The following is a 19,618-nucleotide window of genomic DNA, read 5'->3' on the forward strand; positions in this document are numbered from 1 at the left end:
AAAAGCCCACACACAAAAAATCGGCATCCGTCGCCCATTAGCCCATTGACCAACTTCGATGGCGCATCGTACGCGTAGTAATGAGTTTTTAATACATGTAATATTCAAATTAAAAATCCACAAAAACCCCGCAGAAGGCAGCCAACAAAAACGGAATGCAATTTTTTTACAGCTAATAATCGCACACATATTCATTTCAACCGGCGGCATCCCACAGGCGGAAAAAAGCATATCACTCATACGCAATGTAAACCAAGCTCAAGAGCAAGCCGCACAAAAACCACAAGGCAAGCAAACACGCTCTTAAAAAAGACGCCGGCACAAAAAAGAGAGACAAAAAGAAAGAGAGAGCATGATAGAGCGAGAGAGAGCAATAGAGTATGTGCGAGTGAGCGAGCAGTGCGGCATTCAGGCGAAGGCGGTGGAATTTTTATTGGAGCACTTGGTTTATTTCTTTTTCTGCTGCTTGCCTTTGGATTGGCATTCTTTTTTTGTGCGTATTTTTTTGTTTTGTTTCCTTTTGACAAGGCATTTTTTATGGGCAGAGACATGTGTCGCTGGCGGGTGGGAATCGGCCATCGCCTGGAGGAAGATTTTTCCCGATTTTCGGCTCGGCTCGGCTCTGTGACAACTGCAACTGTTATTCCCTGGAGGACACAAGAGCCAGTCGAAATACATGAAATTAAACTGCAGCTCCTGCAGCTTCGCAGCATAGGAAGGCCGTTTATTTCAGTTAATCAATGCAATTGGCCCGTCGTCCACCTGGGCCGCAGAATACCCATAGGTCTGAATGGAGTATGTCAAATATGCTGTAGGCATTGCCCCTACAATGTTGCAGTCTTCTCCATTTTTGAATTACTAGGAAATTGCTTCATTTAGCGCTTTGTTCTGCCATGGCCTGCCGGCGGGAGGTCGGTCGGCCATTGGCTGCCACTGCATATACATGCATGTACATACATACATACATACATATGTACATAAAATGAAAGTTTCCGTTGCAGTTTATCGACTAATTTGATTATGCCAACAAATTGCCACCCACCACTGCAATTAACTATTTTTTATGACTTGTCATTTAGAAGTATATTCGTATTTTTTATGAGCTCTTCGTGCGGGCTTTCATTTACTTGAGTGCCATACAAAATTTCCTTGTTTGCACTGTCATCAATGCCATTTGGTATTTGCATACGAGCAGACATTTGATGCGATTCGAATGTGATAAGAGCAAGCCATGACTGTGAGTATGGGTATGGTAATCAAATGCGTCTTATTAATTGAATAGATTTATTTTTCACTGCTTTTTCTTTCCCCCTCCCCCAACGGCAATAATTCAAACAACATCAAAGAATACTAGTACTAATTTCAGGGAGAAATGCAGTTTTGCGACCAAATTATTCTTTTCATCATAAATCGAGCACCTTCTCTTTTTTACCGTATCTTATGTGATTATAAGATACATTAAGTATTATTAGCATTATGATATATATTAGAATGTCTTTTTAATACGGCCATAACTTTTTCAAAAATATATATATTTTACTTGCGGGCCCTGCCATATCTCGCTGTGGCGCACATTGTGTATAAAAGGGGATTGTTGCGTCGATGGAGAATATTCCCGCGAGTTTAGAACTGATCTCCGACTATGACAATTAGCTCTTCGCAACCTACGGCTAAAATTGCGTAATTACGGTGATTGCGGGTGTGTTTTCTGAAAATTTTCTTTCGTAAAAATCTTCTTCCGGCAAATACAAACCACTGCAAATAAATTTGAGCCAAATCGGCCCAGCCGTTCTCAGTTGGTGAATTACGAAATATATTTCATATTTAATATTTATTCATTTTAATATTTACTCTCTCGGCTGCATATCTACATATATAATGGAATAAATATTAAAACCGAAGTCTGACTATTTGGGGTTCATGGATTTTCACTGTACTTTTCTATACTTCTATATTTTTCTTTACTTTTTTGATTCAACAAATGTGGTAACTCCTTGTTTTTTTGTGAAAATAATTATATTTTCTATCGCCAACTCTGTGTGTGAGTCAAAAATCTTCAATTTTTAAAGTCAATCAGTGATACATATCTTCTGTTAAAATGTTTGGAAATGCTTGGCTGTCAAAGAAATAATATATTTAACGTTTATTTTTGCTTTTTTAGGACCATATAACTGGAAATTCGTTCGCCAAAAAGCAATTACTCGACTCAAACAAGCACGTGAACACCAAAATATCCATTTAAATTCAAAATGTATCAGTTGCAACCGCAATGCCATGCAAAATCCTACTCCAGTTGCATGATGAGATATATATTTCTCGCCTCAAACCGCTGCCAGACAGATAAGTGATGCTGCTGCAGATGCCATGGCGGTTGCAGATGCTACTGTGCGGCGCCATGGACTTCATTGCCTCCGAGCGAAATGTCAAAATGCCAGCCGTAGTGAAGCCAAAGCCAAAGCCATATCCAGGCCGAGAGCAGCCGTCATGGTTGGTCATGGACGCCAAATGGTTGACAGACAGTCCAGAAGAAGCGGCAGAAGCGACAATGGCGCAGGGGCAGGCTATAGGGCTGGGTCCCATCCCGCACTGAAATGAGTGGAGTGGGGACGCGAGGGGCAACTGCATTGAAGGTCCGAAACCGGACTCCGCCTTTTGTTGTATGCGCGCATGGCGCATTGAGGCGCTTTCCCCTGATTGGCCAAAACGGGCTAAAGGCAGCCAAAGAGTGAGACGGTTATGGTGTATGGCTACGCTACCCCAAAGTGGGAGCGAGAGACAGACGTTTCAATGGAGGCTCGAGTGAGACTGCATAAGAGCTCTTGTTGGTGCGAGTGAGCAAGCCTCTGGCCTTAAGAGAGCGCGCCTTGTGGCAGGCAGGCCTCTCTCTCTTAGCCAGGCGGCTGGCCCTTGCAACACGTGTTGGCGTGTTGGCCTGCGTGCAAAATAACTGAGTTTTTGCGCCTCCACTGGCTGCCGATGCCTCTGCCTCTGACTCCGGCTCTGCTGCTGTTCATCCGTCGCGTATTTTGTTAATTTAATTAAACAAAAACGTTTTGTTTGTGTTTTTTTATTTGTTGCACGTTGGACGAGCAAACGGTTTTTGCTTTTTTGCCATCGAGCAGCACAAAATGAAATTGGAATCCCGCTCGTGCACAACTTTGAATATGTTGAGCTCTCTCAAATGGTTGTTGTCGTTGTCGATTGTTCGTCTGTCCAAATGTCGTTCTGCTCTGACATTTGAGCTTTTTGCGGCATCTTGTTGGCCCCTCTACCCCTCTAGTACCGCTCTTCTACAGTGCAAGTCGTACTTGTCATTTAATGACTTGCGCCGTTAAATTTTAATTGAAATATCACACATTTAGAGGCTGGAAATTGCAGATTGTAGATGTGGCTGTGTTGCGGAAGAGACATGGTGTCTGCTTTTGGGATATAGGAAATGGGCAGAACAATCTATAAAATTAGGTTAATACGAGTACCCTTAAAAAACCAGTGAAATTTTCCATCCAAATTATAAACGGAAGTTTTCTTTACTCTAATTTAGAACAACGATCCATTAAAACTGAGAAAGTTTTCCGAAAAACTTCCGCACGTGACTTCCTCCGCGGCAGCAATTGTCGATCTGCACTGATGAGCATCACCATCACAGCATCCAGCATCCATTGAAGACCTCTCCAACTAGAGATCTTGGCACCCAACCATCCCATCCCATCCCATCCGAAAACCCGCTCTCCCTCTGACAGCCTCAGAAGTTAACGATTGAAGCGGTAATTGGAGACCCAGACAGTCCGTCGAGGCGTAGGCGATTAAAAGACGATTATTTCAATTGTGCAGAAGATGGGTGCACAGAAATAATGATGGTAGAAGGCACTGGATGGATGGATGGATGGAAGATGCTCCTCCTCAGGATAGAGACAGAGAGAAAGAGAGAGAGAGAGACAGGCACCTGTCAACGAAATCGGCTTAGCTGTTATGTTAATGCGCCAAAAACGTTGACATTTATTGGCAGTTATTTATGGCGGACACTTCTCGCGCGGACAGAGAGCTTGCTCGCTCTGTTGTGGCGCACCTTTTTGGAGTCTTGCCATTTTGGTGGCTGCGCATTGCCCGACTATGGAAAATTCTATAATTGTGCAGGTGACAACGCGACTGGCACGCGCTCCTGACGCTGATTAGAGCTGCAGCTGCAGGCTGTAGAGCGACTTGCATCGACTCGATTCCAGTCTTCAGTCTTCAGTCTCCAGTCGTTTCGAGTCACGCTCGTTTGTCTACATATATAAGACCATAAAAATATTATTAATTATGACAATATTGGAGTAAAAGTGTTTGGTCTGCGGCAATGCCATAAGAGGAGTGGTGCGGAATGGTGCACTCCCTCGAGGATTTGCCAGAAACATACCAGAGATATCCAAGAATACAGTGGAATACAGAACGATACTAATTATACCACTCATTTTTCAACAAAATTAGCTTATTCTCTGATATTCGAGCATTGCCTTAATGCATTGCAACGCACTGCATTTGAGATTTCAGTCTAAAATGCTTGACTAATGAGTTTATTAGCATTTATATGGTTCGATCCGTCTGCCAGAGGCAGGAATATTCAAATGGAATGACCATTCCACTCCCATTCTGGACTGCCTCTGCTTTGGGCTTCCTGGAAATATCGATATCAAGGCACGCGTCGGACTCTCTAGAGTTGGAGCCCGAGAAGCAATGTCCATATCGGATGGGTGTTCGATTTGTCACAGCCGCCAGAAACGGGCATTCGAATGCCGCTCTCTGGCCCCCAGAAAGGAGCTGTTGAAATATTTCACTTCTGTGCCTCAGCTGTTGGGGATCTAGCCTAGGAAATCTTTAATATTCAATGGTTGCAGAAATTAACATTTCTATTTAGAGTTACAACTCATCTCTGGTTCTGTTGAGTAATGTATAGCGATGCGGGGAGGGCAGCAACTGTTTGAACTGCGATTCGGGCACCACTGCTGGAACAGTGTCAGCCTTGCTGGTGTCGTTCTCCCACACCGCTGTGGATGGTTCGGGACCGTAGTGTAACTGATGGTGCAGCTTCCCATTGAACAGACTGTCGATGAATGCCTGCAGCACGCCCGGCTTGTGGATGTCCTCGTAGCGGGGGAACACATACATGTGGCGGAACGAGTCGATGGCTATAACGGGCAGATCGGCCACAGATTTCCCCAAATGCATGAGCGGGTACTGGAATAGTTGTCCATCGGCAGTCAAATAGTTTACAAGAGACGAATTCGATAATTTGGTCTCCACTACCGTCTTGAACTCCTGCACGTGCTGAAGATTGTTCTTGTCGTAGAAGAGCATGACGAAAGGTAGACCCTCCTCGGTGATTTCCTCGGCATTGTTGAAGGTGATTTCCCGCACAAGTTGGATGCACTTGTCATCCGTCCAGGCCATCAGGTCATCAAAGCTACTCAAATTCCCCGAATACTCACTGTAGTACTCTCTGTGGCTGGAAAGAGTGGAGTCGGCGCGAAAGATTATCAGATTCTGTCCATCTGGACGCAGACCCTCCGTCACCTCGCCAAAGCCCGCTAGAAACTGGCATTCCTTCTTCAAAAAGTTCGCCACCTTGCGAAAGTTGTCATACTCCATGCTATTTTTTTCCCTGAAGTAGCCAACGAGCAAGCCGGTGTCGTCATTGATGTCATGCAGCTCTTCGAGTGTGCGGAACTCCTTGATGGGATCGGCGAGTTCCTGTGCCACGAACTGGTAGAACGCCTGCACTGACCTCTGGCCGCGGTACTCACTATTGACAACCAGTCCATTGCGTAAAATCTTTAGTGTGGGATACTTAATGATTTCGAATTTGAGGGCCACACTTTCCTCCTTGTCGCAGTTGACCTTGCCTATCGTAACCCGCCCCGACTCCCAGAACGTGTTATTTATCTGTCTGGCTGCCTCCTCGAAGATGGGTGCCAATCGGATACTAAAGGGGCACCAGTCCGTGTAAAAGTTGAGCAGCACCAATTCGCTCGACTCGAGTATTTGATCGATATTGTGCTGGCCGACATTCACGGAACTACCAGCAATGGGTGCCAGATGGTGGCACCCCAAGATCAGCAGGATAGTCCAACAGCCGGACAGAATTTTAAAGGCCATTTGTACTTGAACAACGATGTTTTCCCAGTGATCGGTAATCGATGGCGAAGTTGCTTAATTGAAACTGTGAAATTTGCATTATGTTCGGCTTTCCAATCCATTCGATACGTCTACGTGGGAGTCGAAGTGCTTAAAGAACTTGATATTGGTTGTTTTCATTGTTCTTCTGGCCATGGTAGACGCTCTAAAAGGAAGAAACACTTTGAAAGAAAAACGAACTTTAATCAATTGGTATACAATTATTATATTACCAAGCCTCCAATCGGGATTGTATGTCTGGAAAATAGTTATCTTACCTTCCTACCACATTCTGCCTTAAGAAATGCTTCAACCACTGATCAATTTGAATTAAATATCTCATTGCAAATCCAAACACAAACTCTGTCCAGATACAGGCATAGATGCAGAGATACTCGCAATTGGATGGATGCTAATGATGCGTCATGGTCATGGGACGATGTCTGGAGCTTTCGACGGCGAATTTCAGCAGACAATTTGGCAAGCTGTCAACGCCACTCACTGTGCGAATGGTGGGCGTGGCACACAGGGTAGGATATATATATATACCTAACCCAAAGAGTAAGGGAATCGACAATCCGAAGCTAATGATTGTCTGAGAGACGTTTGCCAGCAAAGACATCAATCAATCCGAAGCTAAAGTGAAACCACCCCCAAGGGAGGATACGCACTGACTGCCCCACCGCCTTCATCAGATGTGTACAAACGTTCAGCTCTGCTTCTTAAATAAGTAAGAAAACTTATAAACTCATTCGAATCATATTTAAAAATCATCCAACAGCAGCAACAGCTTGACCCATGCGCGTGTCCATTCATGAATTATTAGTTGGAGCTTATCAAACGTGACCAAAATAGGAACGGAAAAAATATTAATAATAAAAAAAAGGGAAAAACAGTTGGCCTCTGCCAGCTGTTGCTGGGAAGCAATAGCAGGACAACGGACCAGGCCCAAGCAAGTGTGGAAAATCAGCAAAAACGAGGCCAACTTCCCAGAAAAAGCGAGGGTGAACGTTGTGAGTTGCAGCGGAGACCGCAACTCTACATTTAAATTTGTATACCCGATACTTAGTCAGTATGGCTCTCCTCCGGCAGACGGCGCTGACATTGAACATTCTAGCCTTAATAGTCTCTGAGATCTGGGGATGTCACAGATCTTCGTCCTTTTCAGGGGCGGAAGTGGGTGTGGCGAAATTTCGAAATAAACTTGTCAAGGTTCGATATCACAGGAGTGTGGATACCAAATTTGGTTGCTCTAGCTCTTATAGTCTCTGAGATCTAAGAACTCACATTTTGCAATAGGCAAAGCCGAGAGAGAATGAAATTGTTTTCTTGATTCAGGCTATAAAAATTAAACGATCTGGTTTATGCAGTCTAGAAGATATAGCCTTTCTCTACGATTCTGCGTTTTTGGTTTTCTCGTATTCTCAGACATCATTATTTTTGATTCTTATTGTATAATTATTATTTTTGATTTTGATTATTAAATAATTATTATTCAATAAAAATCAAAAATAATACTTATACTATAAGAATCCAAAATAATAATTACACATTAAAAATCAAAAATAATCATTGAACTTTATATATGTACATTATATAATTATTATTTTTGATTTTTATTGAATAATTATTATTATAATTATTATTCTTGACTTGTATTGAATAATTATTATTATAATTATTATTTTTGATTTTTATTGTATAACTATTATTATAATTATTATTCTTGATTTTTATTGAATAATTATTATTCTTGATTTTTATTGTATAATTATTATTATAATTGTTATTCTTGATTTTTATTGAATAATTATTATTCTTAATTTTTATTGAATAATTATTATTATAATTGTTATACCTGATTTTTATTGAATAATTATTATTATAATTGTTATTCTTGATTTTAATTGAATAATTATTATTATAATTGTTATTCTTGATTTTTATTGAATAATTATTATTATAATTGTTATTCTTGATTTTAATTGAGTAATTATTATTCTTGATTTTTATTGAATAATTACTATTATAATTGTTATTCTTGATTTTTATTGAATAATTATTATTATAATTGTTATTCTTGATTTTAATTGAATAATTATTATTATAATTGTTATTCTTGATTTTTATTGAATAACTATTATTATAATTGTTATTCTTGATTTTAATTGAATAATTATTATTATAATTGTTATTCTTGATTTTTATTGAATAATTATTATTCTTGATTTTTATTGAATAATTATTATTATAATTGTTATACTTGATTTTTATTGAATAATTATTATTATAATTGTTATTCTTGATTTTAATTGAATAATTAATATTATAATTGTTATTCTTGATTTTTATTGAAAAATTATTAATATAATTGTTATTCTTGATTTTTATTGAATAATTATTATTCTTGATTTTTATTGAATAATTATTATTATAATTGTTATACTTGATTTTAGTTGAATAATTATTATTATAATTGTTATTCTTGATTTTTATTGAATAATTATTATTATAATTGTTATTCTTGATTTTTATTGAATAATTACTGTTATAATTGTTATTCTTGATTTTAATTGAATAATTATTATTCTTGATTTTTATTGAATAAATATTATTATAATTGTTATTCTTGATTTTTATTGAATAACTATTATTATAATTGTTATTCTTGATTTTTATTGAATAACTATTATTATAATTGTTATTCTTGATTTTTATTGAATAATTATTATTATAATTGTTATTCTTGATTTTTATTGAATAATTATTATTATAATTGTTATTCTTGATTTTTATTGAATAATTATTATTATAATTGTTATTCTTGATTTTAATTGAATAATTATTATTCTTGATTTTTATTGAATAATTATTATTATAATTGTTATTCTTGATTTTTATTGAATAATTACTATTATAATTGTTATTCTTGGTTTTAATTGAATAATTATTATTATAATTGTTATTCTTGATTTTTATTGAATAACTATTATTGTAATTGTTATTCTTGATTTTTATTGAATAATTATTATTATAATTGTTATTCTTGATTTTTATTGAATAGTTATTATTATAATTGTTATTATTGATTTTTATTGAATAACTATTATTATAATTGTTATTCTTGATTTTTATTGAATAACTATTATTATAATTGTTATTCTTGATTTTTATTGAATAATTATTATTATAATTGTTATACTTGATTTTTATTGAATTTTATTGAATAATTATTAATATAATTATTATAATAATAATTATAATATAATATAATAATATAATATAATAATATAATATTATAATATAAGATTTATGCAAAAATAATAATTATTCCATAAAAATCAAGAATAACAATTATAATAATAATTATACAATAAAAATCAAAAATAATAATTACTCATTAAAATTCAAAAATAATCATTATTCAATAAAAATCAAAAATAATAATTATGTAATGTACATATATAATAATAATAATAATAATAAGATTTAGGTCTCAATCGACTCGGCTATTGATGCTGATCAATAATATATATACTTTATGGGGTCGGAAACGATTCCTTCTGGACGTTACACACATCCATTTTCACCACAAATCTAATATACCCCAATACTCATTTTGAGTATCGGGTATAAAAACTGATAACTGTCGGCGCCCCACCAAGGCTGCCATTTCCATTGTGGAAAAGGAAAAGCTCACATGTGCCGTGCTGTGCCGTGCCATGCTCGTTCTCGTTATTATCTTTTGGCCTGACCACAAGACGTGTCAACTTGTGGTACCATCTCTTCAGCTGACATCAGAGGCACTCCAGTGCCAGATATAAATCAACTTTGGGAAAAACTTTGCCTGTGGCCGGCAGCGTCCTCACAACCCAACCCGAATGTGTTCCTTTTTCGGTTCGGGGAAGCCGCTTATAAATTTTTGAGCAATATTTTCCCTTCTAGAAGAAAGCAGCTTATTGACAAGTCATGTGGGAGATATAACTAGTGCATCTTCAGCTCTCAGTTGTGGTCAAACGGAGGGTGTCTTTAAAGAGAAACCTTTAAGCCCTTATTCCCCCACTCCTTTCTACCTTCCAAGTTGTTGGGTGTTTCGGGCCATGACTGCCACAAAGCAAGGTGACGTAATTATAGATGTACTTGTACTGGTAGTTCTGCTGGAGTCGAGCCCACACCCAAAATGCAACGCACACAGGACAAAGCAACCCCCAAACATGCAGCGGATGGCTAAGAAACTAACAAACCAACAATGAAAGAAGGGAACTGGTAAATGGTAAATGGTATATGCTAAATGGTGAATGGGAAAACAAAGTCAAGGTACTGCAAAAGGGTTGGCACGACCCACAAAAAACATAGTAGCCAAGTGGGCGTAAACCGACGCGCGGTTTCCCCCATAATTGTGGAGGGTCTGAGTTGCATTCAGAGTCGTCGACTGGGTGTATCTGTGGGACACACGCTCTCCAGCTTGTAAGAGTTGAATTGTCGCCGTTTGGTATCTTGTAATCTTGCAGCTACTACAAGACGCTGCGACACATTAGCATAAAATCATGATTAAGATAAAGAATTTCTACTGGCAATGGCCAGAGTGCCGGAATGCGTATCTGTATGTTTGTTTTAAAGAGCATAAGTATCTTATGGGTAATTAACGCAAAACAACACAAACCTAAATCAAGGTTATCTTCGCAGAAAGAGGACACCAAATCCTTTGGTGAAAAATTGCATTGCGCACTACGACCATGAATCCGCTTAAAATGCAATTTGTAGACAATTTAGTTTCTTCTTTTTTCCGCTCTCTCAATCTTTTTGGCTAGACATTTCCGTTTGACGCAGCAAAGGCAAAGTTGCTTTTGAGAAAAGTGTCATTAGCATTGATTAATTTGTCCCACGATTTACATGGAAAAACAATCAATCAACACGTCGTCCTCATTCTCCATTAGTCAATCTAGAGATTGAGATGCCACCGGGCAGCCACTTGAACTCTGTGAGACGAGTGTCAACCAGGCAAAGCCATGCCGCCCTCCCTTACCCCTCCTGTTCATTCATTCTTCCATTCTATCTTTCTCTTGGCCATCTATCCAACCATTCCAGGGACATTAGCAATCACAATCGTCTACCATCATTAACGCTTTCGTGGGGGATGGGTGTGGCCCGGCTGGCCAAAACCTTTATGAAGCTGTTGTTGCCAGTTTTGGAGGTTTAATGAATTATCTGACTCTCGTACTCGTATGCGACTAAGAGTTTCGAGCTGTTCTGAATGTAATTAAAGCGGTGACATGGGCGGAGCCAAAAGGGGGAGCTCAACAGTAATTTAAACTAGAAATGTATATGTTTTCTCAGTTACACTTCTCTACGTACTAATGTCACCCCTTGTAAGCTCCTTCTATGCCTCAGACAGAATCATCTCTGGCATAATTAAGCCACATCAATGTCGTGTTAGAAGCCGGCCAACTAATGATGGCCAACATTTACAACAAAAGCCAATTGTTGCAGAGGCAGATGAACAGCAGGGGAAGTCCCAAGCTTGGGGACTTTAATTTTTATGCGTGAAAACACAGAACAACAATGCCCCAAAAAAAAAAAAATAACCACACTTAAAATGCGAGTCAACCATTTTTCTACAAACAGCAGCACGAAGGATATACGAGGTAGGGACACGTGGACAGAAGCGAAAAGGAAATTCAATTAGCCTGAGAAATTTCGGGTTGGTTTCATTCGTTCGTTCAACATTTGCTTAGGTAATGTTTCAATTAATTCATTTGTCCCACAGACCGCAGATGTCTAGGGGGAGAGACTGCTGCTAATGATGTTGGGTTGTTGGGTGGTCCTTACATATGCGATAACATTAGACGATCTTTAAGGATGATGCATGGGGTTTCTATCTGTGGTCCTTTGTAGCAGAACATCCCACAAAACAAATCAAATCAATTGCCCACAATTAATAACACCAATCCGAGACTCATTCGACAGCATTTCATTATTTGTTATATATTTCAAAGATATTTATTTGATAAACGCCGCCGTCAGACGCCAAAAATCTCATCGCTTTAAGTGGCTCATTTTGGGGGCTACGAGCACCAGTAAACGTATGAGGATTGCAGATTGGAGATGGGTACCGGTACGGGTCGTGGGTCCTTGCCCAGCCATAGCCGCAGGCAGCAAACCAACACCAGAAGGAAACAAAAAAGAAAGGAGAAGAGGTCCACCGAGCGAGCTACCGGGTAACATATCAAAACGCCGCAAATGGGCAAAGTCAAACCCAAAGTAAACGCAACGCAGAAAAAAATGAAATGAAATCATATAAAAACAGAGTGCCAAAAAAAGGCAAACATGCGACGTCGTCTAAAGGATTTGCCCCATGGCAGCAGGCAGGCAAACGGCAAAGACAAAGTAGCTGTGGACACAAGCAAAAAGCCAAAAGGAGAGAGACCCAAAAATTTGCTGAGCCAAGACCACGGCTGTGTGCGGATATACTCGTTCGTACGAGTATATCTCGTATATTTGGGAATTTATGCCGCGATTTTAAAATAAAAAAAAAATAATAAAAGTGAAATAAATGCAGGGAGAATGCGGGCTTATGGCGGTGGCGGCAGAAGTCAGAAGAGAAGTCGCGTATTCGGTAGCCCGCATATGTCAACGAAATAAATTTGAAGACTTTTTGGGTGAAGGTTTTTATGCTAGGGTCTAACCGAAGAAGGAATGCGCTACAGAATAGAATTATGAGTGGAAAACGGTATGAATTTGATTAGAAATACGAACAGATCCATCCATGTCCATCTGCTTCACAGTATTCAACAAAATCATCATAAAGATGTTTTAATTCGGAAATGTATCTAGAACTTCTCGATAAAATGACCGTATGATAGTATTTTGTGATCTCTTTAGCTAAGGAGCTTCCATATTCCTCTATCCAAATAAGAAGACAAAACTTACTCTGCAGGGTATTTCCCAATCCCATCCTGAATGTGACTCACTTTGGATGCGATGCTCATATCTGTGCCCCTTGTGCCTCATGCCGCAGCTTCATACGTCAGTCACTTCGCGGTTCACACTAGGCTGCGTTAATCCAATATGTGATTACGAGTGTTCTGACTTTAAGCATCTGTTAAATTGGCTTAATCCCCGTCTCAGTGTGCGACTGCTCTGTCTGTCTCCCTGCCTGTGTGTGCCTCTGGAGTGTCTCTCTGTCTGCTCTGGCTTTTGTAATACTCCTATGTATTTGTATTTGTAGCTGCTGCTGCCACCGCCACTGCCACTGCCACTTTGTAACTGTTGTCATTTTTATTGCCCTGGGAATGTTTTTTGTCCACTTGTTCGGAGCACACGCCCCGCAAAAAAACTTTTTTTCTCTTCATCTCCATCCATATCATGTCCCATCCCTCGCTTTGTTCTTCAGAGCATCTTCGTTTGGCTTTTGTGGCTGGGTGTCCTTTGTACTCTTCTTTGGCCAAACAAAAGTTTTGTCGTTGATTTTATTGACCAATTTTTGGGTGCGTAAGTTCTTGATTTTTTTCTATATGGAAGTTTTTTGCATGCCACCGCCGGCCCAGGGATCGAATTCGGGATTTGTTGTTTGGTTTATTTTGAGTTTTCTTTTCTTGAAGTTGGCTTTTTATATGGTTTTATTGCTTCATCTGTGGGGATTTAAAGTTTTATTGTGATTTAAACACTTGTTAATCGTGTGTGCATATGTCAATGTGGTGTCGTCTTCAGATAAGATTTGTTCTTGGGATGTCTGTTTTGGGGGATTGAGATGTTTTTAGAGGTTATGACTGCTCAGAGGTGAATGGGGAATGTCTTGGTTATTACACGGAGAGGAAAAATCCCTGAGTCCTGAATAGCTTCAATTGAATTTTAATATTTCTACGTACCATTATATACATACATATGTCCCAAAAGTGAAAAATTTTAAAACCACTTCCCGGTTTCACTTACATTTTGACATTATTATGAAAATATCTAATTTAAATATATTTTATATTTAAAAATAAATATATTTCATATTCTAATTAAATATTTTTCTTTTTTAATAAAATATATTTCCTGAAATATTTATTAAAAAAAACGTTTAATACATTTATGTTTAAACTAATTCGAATTATATTTAATTTCACTATGTTTTTATTTAAAAGCCGAATTTTTAATTCAAATATATGTGTTTGTATATTTTTACTATGAATTTTTCTCTCAGTGTCAGGTGAATAATATTTGTATTCAATGAAATATGTATTTAGTTAGTTTTTTTTGTTTGTTTGCCTCCAATTTGCGTTGACATTTTGCAAATCTGTGCCGAAATTTACATGCACCTAATGCTAGAGACAGACACTCACATCGACAAATCTATCGTTTCATTGATAAATTGTCCCATGCGAACCCATGTGAATCCAGAGAGATTTAGAGAGAGAGAGAGAGAGAGAGAGATCTGGGCCAGTGGACAGGTACTCGTACACACACACACACAGAGATAATCACCGCACTTCAATCTACTGGTGCGAGGAGGCATTGACGGGCGGGCTGCCAGTCGCTCTCCTGCTGCCACATCTGCCAGCCGGACGAACGATTGTAATCAAAATACAACAAATTAAGGAGAGAGAGGAGGCGGTGTGTGCGTGAGAAGAGGGAGAGCTGGAGACAGTCTGGATACCTTTTTTAAAATATTTATTTATGCAATTATTTTGCAAGTAGCTCAAAATAAATAAATGAAATGAAATAGCAGACCAGGAGAGAGCCACTGCCACAGAAAGAGCCAGAGCCCGAGACAGGGACTGGGACTCGCGATGGAGACGAGTTCCAAGTGCCCGAGCACGACTTCAATTGACGACGCAGTAAATTAAAATTTAAATTTATGCCATTTGCCAACTGAAAACGACGAAGAGTGTACACCAGGCAGTGAGTGCCCCCAAAAACAGAGGCCTGGCACAATTAGAGTTAAAGGTAGAGCCAAAGGTGCGCCACAGAACGTCACTGCTGGTGCTGTGAGATGGCCAACATCAAGGCAGTGTGGAAGAGACACTATCGGCCATGTCACATCACTTCTATTGTCATCATCTTCCCCCATTCGATCCCACATTTGTGGTGTCATCTTTCTGTCAAAATTGTATTTATTTATTTGAGTATTGCGAATGCATTTGCGGCGCAACCTAAGTGAAACGTCATTGCGGCTCACCTGCCAACAGGTGCTACAGTTGTGACCCTCTATCTCTCTCTCTCTCTCTCTATCTTTCTCCCTCTCGGACGAATGCGTTACATCTCGTTTTTGACCCAATTAGTTTTTGTGGCCCGTTACAATGTAAGCCTTGAGAGTTTATGGCTCGTAAATGTCTTGTCTGCTCTGTTTCCATCATGTTGATTTTAATTACAGTGCAAGCCCACCTAGTATACGTAATGTCTGTGCCACAGAGAAGATTCGTTGAGTACTCCGCAGAAAGTACGATTCAGAAAATGTGTCTCCCTGTATCAGAACAGCTGCTGGGCTAATCGTTTCACACAATTACCAAAGATTATGGGTCTGATTTTCCTCTGCTGCTGCTGCTGCTTCCATCCACTCATTAGTCGCAATCATAACTGTGAAGTTGTAAAACCGCCAAAAAGGAAAACGAGAGGAAACCACCCATTTCCCACAAAGACATCCTTCGTCCGCCAAAAAGGGGGGCAATAAATGGCAATCAACGTACAATCAATGGGTTAAACCCTTTTTGCTTTATGATCCGAAAACAATTTAAGCTTTTATTTGTTTTTGATGCCCACCACAACAAGCAATCAGGAGCCGCCAACTTGTCTTCCAAATGGTAGCAAATCAAATTGGCCAACAAAGAACGAGCCAGAATGGGGGTCCAGAAACCGGTGGGAGAGGATGGGGGAGAGCAGAGCAGAGCCAATGCAATGAGCATACATCATGGACAACTGTTGCATTTGGACACTGGGACACAACTGGGAGTACAATTGATGGATCACCCAAAACCATCTGACTGCTGCCCCAGACGACCATTGTCAGTACTCGTTCTCGTACGTTGCTGCTGCTGCCGTAGCAGTTGCAGTGGAAACCAGAGCCAAATGAGTGGCAAAGAGTTGCGTAAAACGAAACCAGCGATAATGATCATGCCAGGGCGCAAGACGCGTTAAAGATTTCAACGTCGTCATCAGCAGCAGTAGCTGAAGCGACTGTCTACAGTGGGGATTCGGCAAGAAGATTGCTGATGTATGACTTCGTCTAAAATCTCGTTCTTCTTGGAGTACAGCATTCACTGTGGCCACGACCGGACGTAGTCGCCAGCCAAGTGCGATTGCAAATGCACGGAATTCACATTGAAGAAGCTGCCCCAAACGCTGGCTTCGTTTCTGTCTGTCTGCTTTTGGCCATTAACGCGAGTCGAGTCGCTTGCACTTGCCACCGATCGGCTACCGTTGCTACCGGTTGCTCCCTGCCACATCCACATTCACACCCTAGGACCCCCCATCTCCAACCATCGCTTCCTCTGCTGATGAGTTTAGTGCCGCTCACTCGTCAATGATTTGTAATTTTTTCCTGCTGCGCGGTGCCTGGCCGGCGATGCCCGCCGCCAGTCGAAAATCATAATAATCATAATAAAATGCAGCTATATCCATTTTAACACCAAAAATACGAGTATGTCTCGCACTGGCTTTTTAGCTACGGCTTTCTTTGAATTCTGTATTGAAGTATTGCCGTTGTCATGTCAATTTTGCGAACTCTTGCAGGCCTAGCCTGCGAGCGCGAACCGGCTGTCGCATTAAAGTTGGTAATTTGTGCTAAGCACCAACGCTGGCTACTAGTGTTTGGCTGCCACACACACGGACAGACTTCTGGGTGGTTCTGGTAATTAAGTGTGCTTAAATTGTCTGTCGAATGCCATGGCCAAAGGCTAATGGAAAACTTCTTACAAAGGTTATAATTATGGGTCTAAAAAGGAGTCCTTTCGAGAGAGAGATTGCTTTTGAAGATCTGTTTATTGGTGTGATGTTTAATAGAGTTTTTAAATATAGAGCTTCCGCTTTACATCTCACACAATTAGCAGATGAGAGAAGCCAACAAACACATGGTGAACCGCAAAACAAATTTACTTACAACAGCGGGTTACAAACTGGGCAAACAGAAACCGTTGGCCGATTCCGCGTCTGTATCTGTGCCTCTGTACCTCCGTGTATCTGTGTCTGAGTCTGCAAGCATTGATCTTGCAACGTTTTGCTGGTTCGTTGGATCGATTGATGTTGTCAATCAGAGCAGATTTAAGCGAAGGTTAAGAGTTGCATACGTTTAATCGGGAAGAGGCAGAGGCAGAGGCAGAGGCAGAGCCCGAGAGACGAATCAAGACCATGTTGCGGCATCCGCCACCAAGTCATTGAAGCGCGTAAAGCAGAGTAAACCCAAGACCAATGTCGGAACGACGGATGCTGCAACGAAGGAGCGAACGCGAACCCCAATCCGAGTCATTGGTAATGATGCAAGCTGCCGCTGCTGCATCAACGGTTCGATGCAATGCGCTGTGATAGAGATGCAGCGCCGTTGATTGCAATCGGTTGCTGTGGCATGGCCGTTTACTGTTTGCATTTGTGTTGCAAATTTACAGCTCCATCAGCATCGGTTCGGTTCGGCTCGGTCTGTGGCTGCTGGCTGCTGGCTGCATCATTAGCTTGACCAAGGTCATAGCAGGCAGATCGATGAAGCAATCAGTATCGGAAGGGGGCAACAGCAACAGCAACAGCCCCAGCCCCAGCCCCAGCCCCAGCCCCCCAACGGCAAATGGCAACAAATTAACCAAAGTGATGATGCGTTAAGTGGCAAAATGGCGCAACTGCAACACTGCCACCACCACCATCACCACCAATAAGGAAATTAGTTTTAGCGGTTTATGCTAAATGCCCCAAGGGGTTGGTTTCGTTCTGTTCCTGTGACAGCTGCGCCCACATTTTGGCCAATTAAAATCAAATTTCAAAAATGTACCCAACAATTTTTGGCACAAAACTGATGACAGTTTAATTGTTTTGTCCTGACAGCTGCTTTCACTTAGGCACGAGTATCATCATTTCACTTTTGGCCTTAGATCTAGAGCGAGTTGATAAAAGAGAAAGAGAGAGACGATGATGGCCCCCTCGATAAGGCCACTTTACAAATTTTTGACATTAATTACTCATCAAATTATGGCACTTTCAGAACTCATCCTGTTCTTTGTTTTGGACAGTCATTGTCAGTTTGGTTAGGGGCTGCGTTGCTAAATTAAATATAATGAAGAGTGCTCTGGATATCCTGCTTCAACTTTGTGTCACACCCTAATCGAAGTCCCGATTAACCTTGAACGGTCCTCATACTTTTTATATCATATATGAGAGTATACTCATAAAAAGCCGAAGCCAAAGCCAAAGCCAAAAGCCACTCCTCAATTACTAGTATTTTTCTTGATACATATGCAAATGGGCCAGACAGATAAACACATACATTTGCCATCAGCTACCAACTAACTCACGCACTGAACTTTTGGCCACAAAACGCATTCCCGTTAGGGATCCTAAATTTGCATGTGAGGCACAGCCATGGCCCCGGGGGCAAAAGCCAGTAGCTCCAATAATTTCAAATTATAAATCATAATGCAGCTACGAAAATTAGAATATCAAAATTTTTTTTTGCTCTGCTCATCGATGGCTACTGCAATTTCGGAGGTTTTTGGTGGTTTGCCGCCGCTAAATAAAATTGGTTCAAGGCACGAACGTCCACGAAATTGGCTGCCGATCATCGCGTTTCGGGAACATAACTGTTGTTCTTCGATTTTGCATAATCGAGATACCAGGGGCCAGGGGCCAGGGACCAGGGACCAATGCTTTCCCATGCAGATTTGGTCAATTGTAATTAACCTTAATTGATTGAACGATTATCGTTGAGCAAAACTCATGCCACATTTCACTTTCAGTCGGAGGCAGCAATTGTGGGACTTCCGATTGGGATTACAGTGAAGTGAACATAGAATCTGTGGATGCGGCTATCTTTCCCGCAGTTTGTGTGTTGGGCCTTTCTCTGTATCGTATCTGTTGTCTATCATTAGCATCAAAAAGCTATCATCATCATTACCCAAGCGGAGAGGAGGCACGGCAGCACGAGCCCACACTCTGCACGCGATAGCTGCTGTTAGATACACACGCAGCCAGCCAGGCAGGCAATAATCATAGGCCCAATCATAGTTGCTGCTCAGAGGTGTTGCTTTGTAAAGTGCGGCATAATCATTGAGTAGCATGCAACAAAAGAACGCACAGCACACAGCCCCTTCTATCACGATTGAAGGCTTTCAGCGGCCTCTGACATAAGTTGACAAACTTTGGAGCTCCTTGCAGCATTAATCGCTCAATCGAATGGAGCGAGCTCGAAATAAATGTATCAATAGCTTTAAATATAAATCAATATCGTAGCAAATGGCCAACGGTGCATGTAAGCACTAAATCAAAGTGTCAATATGGGTAACTGATA

General features: G+C 40.3%; 2 protein-coding genes and 1 long non-coding RNA gene across 3 annotated transcripts; 1 reads left to right on the top strand and 2 right to left on the bottom strand.

Moving 5' to 3' along the window:
* Positions 1–3,968: 3,968 nt before the first annotated feature.
* LOC117187397 lies at positions 3,969–4,505 on the bottom strand. The gene is made up of 2 exons (XR_004472085.1): positions 4,397–4,505; positions 3,969–4,265 (listed from the first exon to the last, which is right to left on the bottom strand). It is a non-coding gene; the product is annotated as an uncharacterized LOC117187397 (long non-coding RNA).
* A 303-nt stretch (positions 4,506–4,808) lies between these two features.
* LOC108157855 (endoplasmic reticulum resident protein 44) lies at positions 4,809–6,170 on the bottom strand. The gene has a single exon (XM_017290061.2). The coding sequence runs from the start codon at positions 6,130–6,132 to the stop codon at positions 4,897–4,899; it is 1,236 nt and encodes a 411-aa protein (XP_017145550.1). The 5' UTR covers positions 6,133–6,170; the 3' UTR covers positions 4,809–4,896.
* Positions 6,171–15,849: 9,679 nt separating this feature from the next.
* On the top strand, positions 15,850–16,115 carry LOC108153860. Its single transcript, XM_017283959.1, is given in 3 exon segments — positions 15,850–15,891; positions 15,893–15,990; positions 16,022–16,115. Coding segments are annotated over 3 exon segments (234 nt in total).
* Positions 16,116–19,618: the final 3,503 nt, after the last annotated feature.

Source organism: Drosophila miranda, chromosome 2 (genome assembly GCF_003369915.1).
Source record: "Drosophila miranda strain MSH22 chromosome 2, D.miranda_PacBio2.1, whole genome shotgun sequence".
In the NCBI taxonomy this organism is placed as follows: domain Eukaryota; kingdom Metazoa; phylum Arthropoda; class Insecta; order Diptera; family Drosophilidae; genus Drosophila; species Drosophila miranda.

What these genes read in the sequence shown, in the direction of transcription:
- LOC108157855 (XM_017290061.2), bottom strand. Translation starts at nt 6,132, where the DNA reads ATGGCCTTTAAAATTCTGTCCGGCTGTTGGACTATCCTGCTGATCTTG.